The sequence below is a fragment of the Schistosoma haematobium genome, chromosome 1, assembly GCF_000699445.3.
Source record: "Schistosoma haematobium chromosome 1, whole genome shotgun sequence".
NCBI lineage: Eukaryota > Metazoa > Platyhelminthes > Trematoda > Strigeidida > Schistosomatidae > Schistosoma > Schistosoma haematobium.
In genome coordinates this window covers 8,476,110-8,489,016 of record NC_067196.1, presented here as the reverse complement: position 1 = coordinate 8,489,016, position 12,907 = coordinate 8,476,110, and the positions used below count along the sequence as shown (strand labels likewise).

At 32.9% G+C, this 12,907-nt stretch overlaps 1 protein-coding gene across 1 annotated transcript in view; it reads right to left on the bottom strand.

Moving 5' to 3' along the window:
- Positions 1–1,342: 1,342 nt before the first annotated feature.
- Positions 1,343–12,907, bottom strand: part of EML1 (Echinoderm microtubule-associated protein-like 1) — a 74,282-nt gene continuing 62,717 nt past the window's right edge. The window contains exons 14-16 of the mRNA XM_051209355.1: positions 12,354–12,562; positions 8,661–8,864; positions 1,343–3,414 (exon numbers count right to left, since the gene is read on the bottom strand). Coding sequence (XP_051073059.1) covers positions 3,286–3,414; positions 8,661–8,864; positions 12,354–12,562 — 542 coding nt within the window. The 3' untranslated portion in view covers positions 1,343–3,285. The remainder of the gene's footprint in view (positions 3,415–8,660; positions 8,865–12,353; positions 12,563–12,907) is intronic.

Genomic DNA, 12,907 nt, shown 5'->3' with positions numbered 1-12,907 from the left:
TTACAGTGATTTAATGAATCCTATTTGTCTATTCAAGAGATAGAATAAGAGTATATCATAGAATTTTTGGATACTTCATATACTACTAGTAGGTTGCGTATTGGTTGAAGAAAGATATGCAAAAGTATTGTAGACGTCACACTTCTAGATCCATTGCACAATCACTCTTGTCGCACATGTAGTATCCAGAAGCTCTACAGTACAATTTTAATCCAAATTTTCGATAGACTATTCATTTATTAAACCAGTATAAATTCTGCTTTACAGTGTCCGTAAACGATATCCTATAACATAATTTATTTATTTAAGCACAAACATTTGTACAAGGAGGCACCAAATAGATATACGCCACATAAATCATCCGATATATGTGAGGGATGGGATACTCTACGGGTGCCCAAACCGAAGCAGGTGGTTTTCTTAGAGGACCACGCCCGGAGACTTCGACCTAAAGGTCTGATCCACAAGGCAGTGGAGCAGTGTAAGGAGATGCAGTCCCATTGTAGCCGGTGACCAACAATAGGTTCATGTGGCATTTGTTCCTTTAACATCCTGGAACTCATGTCCATCACTGATTTAAAATCAGGGTTTTCTAACTCTTCTAGGTGGACTCTCTGTGTCCACTGATCCGGCTAAAGCGTCGGACATTCGCCTTCCGTCCTCTCAGTTTCGTAAACAACACCTCCGCGGCGATAAGACAGTGAGCAGGACTTCCCTGGAAGTGGTTATATGCACGTGGCCATGTGAGAGCATTTCGAGAGCGAGGGCTGACTCTCCCAACTCTCGACCGTACTAGGGCATTTGGAGGCGCTCTTTCGTTAAATTACAGCAACATTCAGAATGACTTGAACTAATATTTATAACTTACTAACCAAAACTTATGTACGTTCAAGGCAAAACTATTGTTAAAGTAGGTATCTTGTCGGTTGTTCGATATCTATTTACTGGAACGATGTTTAGAAGCTAAATTAATTAATATTTGTCAAACACAACGCTTACTTAACAGGAAATACTCTGTAACGATATCATACTTGTATATATTTACCTTAGCATCTAACAGCTTGTGAACAAGACTGGTTTTGTGAAATTTCATATCATATAGTCTTTTGAAAACGATTTACGTTCAGCCCTCATTAACAGAGTGGACTCTGGATCCTCCTAAATATGAGGAACCCAGGATCTTCAAGTCTTTAAAGGAGTAAGTTACAATTCTAGATCATTATCTTAATATCCAAAGGTTTATATTTCCAACTCTAATCAATAATGAATAGATAGTTTTAAACTTTACAGATAAACAAACTTAACTACAAGGAATAACCACTAACAGAATACATCCATTATACTATAGGAGAAAAAAATAATTTATTTCATTTTTAAAAGATCAAATGAGCATTATTTAAACAAATTATGCACAAATTCAAAATTCAATGTTATAATCAATGAAAGAACAATGAACATCAAAAGAGGAAAACACAATTGAAATTGATCCATATAAACCTGATCTATCTATCTATCTATTTGTGTATGTATAGTATGAAGAAGACATGTAGTCGACAATGTCAAGAACAAACAATGAAATAAATAAACTATAGAAGGAAACATTAATTAAAGTCAAGAAATCCATCTATCTGTCTATATATATATATATATATATATATATATATATATATATATATATATATATATATATAGTGTCGATAAATAGTAGTCAAATTAAGTAGTACATACACAGGCACCAAGATAAACTATTTATGACATTTTCTTAGCCATAATTTATGAATACAACATATATATATTAATGTAATATTACTAGAATAATGAATTGTTTTAAAACATCTTTCTGTATATAAACCAATGACCACAAAGAGAAGAAGAAGAAGAAGGAACAGAACTGAAAACCATACTCCATTCATTTATAACAATTCACCCATTTACACACAATATCGATAGAGAAGAAAGATTAGAACTTATGAAGAAAACAAACAAAAAGCCACACAAAGAAAAATCTCGTTCTCCTCCTCATTATCATTATTATTAAAAATACAAACAATGAATGCATTTAAAATCAAATCTCTATATGCCTGTATAAAGTAATAGAAGGAAATAGAGTGGAATGCAGATAGTAAACAGTGAATGTATTAAATTTTAAAGACAAGAAACAAAATAGAACCTGTGAAAAAAACATTGTTAATTACCTTTTTTGTTTTGTTTCATTCTTTTATCGAATGTTGTCAACATTGATAGAAGTCAATATAACAGTCAACACATTTAGTGTATAATATGTAGTTTTGCCAATGTATTTATGTGTGTGTGTGTGTATGAGCTGGTCGGCGGCCTATGCTCCATCGGGAGTAACAGGCGTAAGTAAGTGTATGAGCGTGTGTGTGTGTGTGTGTGTGTGTATGTGTACATTCCCAAGGTTTTTTCCCCCATTTTAATAACATATAAACATCATTAGTGTAAAAATTTAGGAAACAGAAATAATCGACTTCACAAATACAGGGATTTTAATAATAATAATAATAATAATAATAATAATAATAATAATAATAATAATAATACTCGCTTCATGTAAACAAAAAATTGATAATTATTTTTACCCAAATTAGCAAAACTAAAATGTCACGAATGATGATAAAATAAGAAAGAAAAAAAAAGCGAAAATGAGCAAAGAGGAAAAATCATCGATAAGTATGAGAAGAGACAAGTAAGTAAGCAGATAGGTAGATAGGTAGGTAGGTGAGTAAACAGTAGTAGTATATATTTCTCTGTTTTATCACGAGAAAACGATGCCGTTTATTTTTTTTAAATAAATAAATCAATAAACAATTTAATAATATGGTATATTTGTAAAAAAAAAGAAAAACAAGCGTTTTTCGGGGGGGGGGGTTGGATTGGAGAGAAATAGTAACATTAGCAAAACAAACATGTTAATAATTTTAATAAGAAGAGAGGTTATCGACTATAACAATAAATTAACTATGCTAAATGGTATTCTTCTGTAATTGTAAGTGTATTGCACACATACATGATCATACTTTATGAATAATGAATGATTATGACAAATACATTTAAATTTGAAGGCATCAGAAAACCATACAGACAGCATTAGAATGACTCTTTTTATTTTTATTGCCCTCAAACGTATCATTGAGTTGTAGATGGATGATATGGTGAGAGTATGAATAGAAAATGAGAATAATAACTATGAACAATACTGAAGAAGAAGAAGAAGAAACTGATTAAATAAATGATGAATATGTATTTATCATACAATATCATGTGTTAAATACATACTTCCCATTGTAATACAGCTGTATCTTTGCCCCCAATAGATATTAATCTAGATCCATCATATAAAAATGTTACATTTGTCACATGACTTGAATGACCATTATAAGCACGAAATTCAGCCTGAAATAGAAAATGATAAAAGAGAATTGATGTAATGATAAAGGTGATTAATATGAGCTTGTTTATGGTTATTATTATTATTATTTTTTAAATTAAACCTCTGCATTTACCTCATCTGAAACTGTATGATTTATTTAGTAGTTAAACAAATGAAGATTTGCAACAAATTCACAACTACTTCAGTGTGTGAATAATCAAAGTACCCAAGTATATCGATGGTGGGTAGGGTTAAATATCCCTATCGAAATTATCTTATTTGGCCATGTGTATATAGTCACTCATAAGGAAGTTCTACTTACTGCTTTCTCGTAGCATCACTGTTGTTTACGAAAATGAGAAAACGGAAAGTGAATGTACAGCGCTTAAACAGGGTTTGTGGGTACACAGTATACACTTAGAAGAGTTGGGAAACCCTGTTTACTAACCAATACTAATGGTGCATATGAGCTCCGAAATTCTGGGGAAATAGAGGAAGTATGAAGTTATTCTTGATCACCGGATACCATAGGATAACACAATCAAGAATCGATTAAATAATTTCAAGTGAAAAGTTAATATTTATGCAGTCACACATATCATAAATAAATAAATTAATAGGCAAAATTATTTGATCAAGTAATTACACAACTTGATATTGAGTAGTTATTAAAGTGCAGAACTAAACGACAAAACATCCAATTACTTCACAGTCTGGAAGTTTAAGTAATAGTAGTACCACTAGCTCTCAAAGTAAAAAAAGAACGGTTACTTGAACTACAATGGTGTACATGACTTGTTACTCGTTACTGTGTTAAAAAAATATTATCATTATTACCTTGATTTTTACCTAGACAACCAATGATAAGATTTGAGACAGATTCTTTCCAGTTTAGGTGTAAATCATTTTAATCTATAATGTTAACTATATTTTGAATATACAAAAGTTGGAAATACGAAATGATGGGCTTCAGTTCATTCAGTCAATCTTGAGCAACAAACGATCTGACACATACAATAGTTCAAGTTCTGACACCATAAAACACACCAAGAGGAATACCAAAGAAGTAGAAACAGTAACAGTATCAGTGTTAATAAACAAGATTAGAGATCAGCAATTTTTATTTGAGAAGAATGAATTCGTAGGATAGGAAACTTTAGAAATCATGACCTACAAAAATACATGGTGAATGCATTAAGACAAACTAGAACACTCAAATGACCTGAAACTGTCAAGAGTAAGGAAAATTCTCTCTCTCTCTCTCGAAACACTCTCACATCGCCACCTGTATACGGTCACGAACGGCATTACTGTTGTTTACGAAATTCAGAGGACGAAAAGCGAAAGTTCGGCGCCCTAACCAGGTTGGTGGATATGGAGGATCTACCTGGTGGAGTTGGAAAACCTTGATTCCAAATCAATGGTTAACATGGGCTACAGGATCCTGAGAGAAAAATTGACCTATGAACCCATCGTTAGTGATTGGTTACCATGCGACTGCATCTCCTAACGTTGTTCCACTGCCTTTATAGATTAGACCTCTAGGTGAAAGGTCCGTGGAGTGGTCTCCTAAGAAAACTACCTGTTTCGGTTTGGGCACCTGGTCAGTCTCCCAACATTCACACAAATCGAATGATTTGTGTGGCCTCCTTGTAGGAATGTTTATGTGTTTAAATACTATACAAAAATAATATAAGATTCTAAGTTATACTATACATCGTTTCTAACCATTACGATTTATATGTGGACGACTCTAACATGATAGACTACACCTATCAATATGACCTAATCCAACAATCAAAGACTCAATGAACTAACTGTTATTTAAGAACATTTTATTCATCAGAAGATTGAAATATCCTCAAATTCAATCCTATATAAAATCTTGATCCATATACCCTATTGTTAACAAGTTGAAAACAATTAAGATGACACAATTATGTTGATATCTAACCAACCACCACCTTTTGAAGGAATTCACTACCAAAATACATTCAACGTAAAAACATAATAACATAGAAAATTGAAAGAACCATTGATAATGTAAAAACGAAAAGGGGACTTTAGATTACAAACATCAGATATTACATAAACACAATATGTGTCATCTGATTTTCATTTGTTTAAACTTTATATATATATATATATATATATATATATATATATATATATATATATATGTACGTGTTATTTATAGGATGTTCATTAGAGTCGTATACAATTAGACAAGTAGAACGAACATTCTGTCAAAATGTCAAATAGATACCATAAATATGTATTAACCGATATGACAGAAATCAAACTAGAGAACGAAGAATAAATGAATAGTAACTGCCAGGAATTATTTATGGATTATTAATAATACATATATTCTTATAGGGTAATTATCAAGCAACTAGATTATATACATGTTCGTATTCTTTTTATCATAAAACTTCATTCGACTTATTAGCTAGTGTCATACGATTTAACAATCTTAACTTATTCCTAATCCATTCGTTATAATCTCTCACACTCACAGGAACTTTTGGCTTGATTTTGTATAATAATTATTTTTTATTTCATGTTGTGATGGGGTCTGGTCTGTTTGTATGTAAACCATGTATATTTGGAATATAGGATTCATATAGCGGAGGCTGATATCTGTATTCTCAACTGAACAGGATGGGTTAGGCGAGAAGTTACCATACAAAGGATCGATAAGGACTCAGAGTTGACTCAAGGCTGTTAGTGCTTGTTGATACATCGTTGATTTAGCACAAACACAAGGTCATAGAAGTCTCTCATTGGCGATTTCGTAACACAATATTTAACGGGATATAGGACGTAACAAATAGAATATCGGTTGATGTCAATAATGATGTGGTTTGTTGTGTGATGAATAAACACATGAATGAATGGTTATGGATAATTTTCGTAAGTTGATTAGACACGATTCTATTCGAACAAGTAAATGGCTTCTTTGTTTAAAATAAAGGAAATAAGAGTAATGAGAGAACTTGGAATGTATTTTAGATGAGATTACAGTTTTGATTGTTCATTACACATAATTTATAATGCATTTGTGCTGTTAATCTGTTAAAATCGATGTACACAATTCTAATGTTCCTCTCTAGAGTAACACACGAATCCAGTTTTAAACCCAACATGATCCCTGACATATATATATATATATATATATATATATATATATATATATATATATATATATATATATACCGTAAATTCCCTGGTACGGTTGAGGATTTTTAGACCCCCCCCGCCCTATCAGCAGTTCTACCCACAGCATTCTCGCGGCATTTCTATTGTTTGCGAAACTGAGAAGACGGAAAGTGAATGTCCAGAGCTTAAACAGGGTTCTTAGGTATTCAGTATCTACCTAGGCGAGTTAAGCGAATAAACCCTGATTACAAACTAATACTAATGGTGCATATGGGCTCGCTTTGTTTGGTACCATTTCAACTGGCAGGAGATTGAAACGACGAGAAAACTTTGGATTAGAATCAAAACAAGACTACTGAACACATTATGGTAGTTTTCTGATGTTCTGGCTAAAAAGTAAGTCATGATTAGCCAGTGAGCAAAGATGGACATATGTGTTTACATGAAATACAAAAGACTGTCATTTGTCTGTAGGACTGGGTTTTTTTTCACTTTCATTCCATTTATTGGCCGTTTTATAATGTATTATTAAATTGTCCTTCTAGATTCTGTCTGGTTCCTGATTTTTTATCGGATAGCTAACTCAACTGTATCATGCACCTATATAGGATCAAGTAAAATGATCCATTGATTCAGTATCCAATCTAGTGAACTAGTATTTAAACTAAATGATTTATCTAGAATCGTATTAAATGTGGAATTGTGAACTGTGAATCTTGTCCCTTATTGTTATAACATTTCCTCTCAATCATATGTGAGTGATCCAGAAAACGTCTCGCAAAAGACAAAAAAGTTTCTAAAAACAACTAAGAAGCATTTTATCCAATCAGCATTCACTAGAAGTTTGGAGAAAAACATCAAGGAAGTGAAAAGTCACATGTAGAGTCTCTGATTGGCTGGTTACTACACTACTACTATGTTGAGTAGCATTCCAGAATTTTCGTGAAACCTAAGGACATCTAAAATATTATAAAAACCGTATAATTTCTGTACTAAAACGAACTGTTGGAGTAAAGTGCTTCTCGTATATTTTGTGCCTCCTCTCTCGTGTACAGGTCGCTGTTTAGTTCTAGCTTGGGGGTTACGAGAATAGATTAGGAACCAAATATAGCGTTCAATTAACAAGACTTATCAGCAATGTAATATGTATAGCTCATTTTAAATTGACTTAATTCAGGTTATAAATATTAAAGATGATATCTTTTGACAGACTAATATTAACTAAACAACTATCATTAACAGTTAGATTAAAATTAATAGTTGTTTTGTTCAAAAGTTATACTTTCACAACATCAAGATACACAATCCATATCACATATGATCAACTTTAAGTGTTCATTATCAGTTCTTTTTGGATAAGAACACTTTTTTTTTATGTTTACAGGTCACAAGGCCCATTTCTTTCTAAAATATTTCTGGAACCCAATTATATTAAATTTTTCAACAGACCAGACAATATCAGGAGTTCATTGAATGTTATCCATTCATTTAACTATCTTTCCAACGTGTACTTTCTTTCAAAACAGAATTTTTTATACAAAAAAAGGAACCAAATATTGTTAGGTCCCGATAACCATAATGAATAGTAACTTTTGTGATCCATTTATAGACCAATACTAAACGTATATTTTTATTGTATGGTTCTTAAATAACTAAACTATTCATATTCATATTCCTCTTATTATGAGCTTGATTTTGACTTATGAACCATTATTATACGACTTACCATTCTTGAATTATGCCCTGTCTATCAATTAATATCTCCCACATTCACAGCCACTTTTGGCCAAATCTTGTACAAATGTTATTTCCTATTTTGATGGTACGATGTGGTCTGTTTGATTGGTATATAAACTCAGTATGTTTGAAATACAATGATTCATATTGCAGAGGCCGAGATCGGCGTTCTAGACTTAACTGGCTGGGGCTAGGCGGCAGGCAGGGCCAATCAGAACTCTGGGTTGCACGCACGTGTTTTACGCGTCACTGGTTCAATCGGTAATTCGCTGCTCTCTGGTTGGCGGTATTATTACGTTATCCATTAACAGGGCACTCAGGCCACAAGTTATAACAAATATACAATTAGTATTTAAAATAAAAATCTTACCTTTGGTTTATTAGTTGGATATTTGAATAGTTTAACTTTTCCATAATCATCTCCAGTAGCTAAAATATCAGCAGTTGGACTATGATCACAAGCATTAACATCAGTACCATCTGAATCAGATGGCCAAATTCCAGCTACTTCCCAACCAAGTGTACATGTTTGACTAGCCCATTCTAAATCACGTAGTGTACTAGGTGAGACAACCTTGAAAATTAGAGATAGGAAAATATATCCATAATTATTACATTAAATGAAGAAATTTGTAACGTCAACACCTTATTAATCATTAAATAACATGAAGAAAAAGAATTAATAAAAAACCAGACAAATTGGAAAGTGCAATATTAATAAAAACTGAGATCGTGAATGCGCACTGCTGAGGAGTCCCGAAATAGGACGAAACGGTCGTCCAGTGCATCAAGGTTTTCCATGGTGGTCTAGCTTAAATTAACTCATGATCTGAATTAATAAAATTACTATAATATCCACAAAACCCCTTCTGGTACTAAAAAACAGATCCCTTGGTCTATGAAATCAATTTAGTTACATTATCTCGACATATTAAGAGAAAAATATATATGTACATGAGTGGGAAGAAAGTTACGGGGTAGTCATATCAAGACGAAATATAAGTTGTCTTAGTAAATATTTATTTGTTTTATCGAAATTCACAAACATTAGTCAAGATGGCAGCAAATATATACGCGCTAGGCAAATCATTCGATTTGTGTGGAGGCTGGAATACTCTACAGGTGCCCGAACGGAAGGTGATTTTCTTAGGGGACTACTTCACGGACCTTTCACCTAGAGGTCTATTCCATAAGACAGTGGAACGTCAGAAGATCTACTCTGATGGTAGCCGGTGACCAACAATAGGTTCATACGTCATTTTTTCCCTCAGGATCCTGTAGCCCATGTTAACCATTGGTTTGGAATCAGTGTTTTCAACTCCTCTAGGTGGACCCTCCATATACACCAACCCGGTTAAGGCGCCAAGCATGCGCTTTTCGTCCTCTGAATTTCGTAAACAACAAAAATGCTGTGAGAAGGCAGTGGGTAGGACTTCTCTGGTAGTAGCTGTACACAGGTGGACGAAGTAGTCTAGTTGGAAAGACCAATTTATTATTTAATGCAAAATTAAAGAGTATTTTCGTAAAACAATGATAACCAAACATTAAATACATAATTTGCATATTTCCCTTCAGTTGTCCTTTACATGCTTTATGATTTCTTCAATTCTGTTGTTATTATGATTTATTTCTTTTTCCCTTTCTGTTCTCTTCAATTGTGGATTCTCAACCTTCTGCTGAAAGGCGACCCACTTCTCATTGGTGTTACATACTATGGTGTATACTATTTATATCTGTCGACACAAGTAGTATGCAATACCAATCGGAAATGGAAAACCTGGAAACAGAAAGCTAAGAAGATCGATTTGAAGGGAATATAAGGGAAAATAAAAATGAACTGTGAACTTGAAAAATCATACAGAATGTGAAGCACAAACAATGAAAATTCGCAAATGAAGTATTCAATGTATGGTTCATATATTTCACCAAGATCCTCTGTAATTTTGTGTTGAAATACAATTGATTGTCTCCAATTGAGTGTTTGTTCACTACAATACTTCTTATATCTGTCAACATAAGTAGCATACATTACATACTTAAGGTTAGCTAGACTTGAAACAATCAAATTAATCTCATTAATCTTAGATCAGGTGAATGATGATCTAAAGCTTTTACTTATACTCATTCATTAGTGTAGTATACTTTGTTAAGAACACTTTTGCGTCAGTAACCAAAAAACGTACAAAATCGCTAACTGAATCGTTCTTTTCTTGCAAACTTAAACTGCTTTTTGTTTTAGGAGCTACAGCTTGTTGACTCATTTTCAGTTAATCACAGTTAAAGGGTAGGGTAAGAGAGCAAGAATCTAGAACTTTCTAGGGTATAAATTATAAATGAACTGATAATTTTCTGACTTTCGTTTCAACTTTAACTTATTTAACTTGCTTGTTAACAAAGTTTGACTAAAACAATAAACACTGAGAAATAAATGCATTATTACAACAAACTTGAATACGTTTTTGTATTGATTGTTTGAATATCCCCATTGATGTTTAGGACTGCAATTGATCAGTCTCTTATTGACAGATGTGTATCCTATGCGAAATGCCTCGATAAATTGCCTTAAGTCACAAGAATTATAAGCAGAGGTGATGAAGCGAATGGCACTGAGTTCTAGTTCCGTAATGAACATCAACTCTATGATGCAGGCACATCAAGCTAACGAGTCGTAAATAGAACGAAATGCGTGTCTTGGATTCCTCCGCTAGCCACAATACATCTCTGTTTATAAGACTTGTATTCGTTAAATCATATGTCTTGAGTCATTATAATTTTGTTCGGAGATTTATGCAATGTTACTTGGCTTTAAGTAACATTGATGATACAATCAAACCGTAAAAATCAAAACAGAACGAGTAAAGCATAACTCAACTTCAACTGACCACTAGTTAACTATACAATTTGCAATAACAAATAAACATTGTTTAATTCATTTTCAAAATAGAATAATAAATAGAACAGGTCACTTGTTAATAAACTTTTGTTACTCATAACCGATAGGAATGCATTATGTCGTGGCAAGAAAAAACACAAATAAGTCATTTATATACAACCAGTTAAAAGTATGCTTTAATGAGGGCTTTCACTGGCGCTAAAAAAATGACCTTTCATAACATAAAGCCGATCGGAATTTAGATTGTAGGAACAATCTACATTAATTAAATAAACGCTTTAAAGAAAAAAAAGTTTAATGTTAGAATTAGGTTGGGGATAAACTCAATGTTGTCAAGCCATCTGAATGTATCGCAGTTAGTAATTACGGTTATGTTTTCGTTTATTTGGTCACTCAATTGTAGATATTTTGGAACAATTTCCATTACGAAATTAATTAGACATAAGTCTTTTGTTATGTTGTGATTTTTCTTCCATCATAACCGAGTGAACTACACTTGACACATTCATAGCATCATGGAGTGATATTTTCGTCGTAGGAAACTCCACATTTTTCATGTAATCCAACAAAAATGACCAAAAAACGAAACGCCTTCTATCATGGATTGCGATAATGCAAATAATAAATACCCGCTTCATTTTGGTTGGTTGCCAGGTGCAGGGTCAAAATTGCGAGACAATCACTACCAAAAAAAGGGTTTTAAGATTTTGCACATGAAAAAATCAGCAACAACTTTTTATACGACTTAATACCTTTTAATCAATGAGTGGATTTTCATTGCAATAAATGTAACAAAACGTTCAGGTACAAATACACCTTGAAACGACACTCGGAGGTTATCGATAGTGACGTACGTTTTCTCTGTAATCAGTGTATGATGAACGTTGTAGATCAACACCCAAGCCAGGAACTATCAAGTTCTGTAAAATGATTTTTTTAAGCTTTCAGAGGGTTAGAGAAGACAGATAAGTCAGATCAATAGAAATATTTATTTAAGCCGAAGACTCCAATAGATTAGTTCTATAAAATTTATTAGCCATTTGTAATGTACTGGCTGAAAATTCATCCATTATCGAATACAATGACGTGAAAACTAAAGACGGATTGAATGATATATTTGACTGAATTAAAAAGGAATGTAACATACTACTACTATGCAGATACACTTACTTGTCTACAATCAAATGCAGTCCAGAACAGTATTTCATAATCTCCTGATACAGAACGTAAAAATCGCCCATCTACAGACCAATCAATATGCAGGATAAAACTACTATGACCGCAGCATCGTCCAACACGATTATATTTGTAGCCACGTTCTAACACATTATATACATAAATAACATTATCTCGTGAACCAAGAGCTAAGTAATTTCCGTCTAGAGAGAAAGAAAGAAATAGAGATGAAAAAAACTTATCAAAGAAGCAGAACATACAATGGAAATTGAAGAAAACGAAATTCTGTGAGTAAAATGAACTATTAAAAATGGATAAAAAAATTAAGCATCGAAAATGAAACAAAGATTATTCTATTGAGATCACGATTCAATTTAAATCAGTTAACCTTTGAAAATCACAAAGCACTGGGCAGATGTTTTACCCTAGTGTGGTACTGCTCATCAGTGAGGACTCAGGACCTCACAACAGAAGGTCAAAATGAGAACCATAGGTTCCAAGTGGCAGTGCTTAACTTCTAGATCACTCAACCAGCATCCAATAGCTTA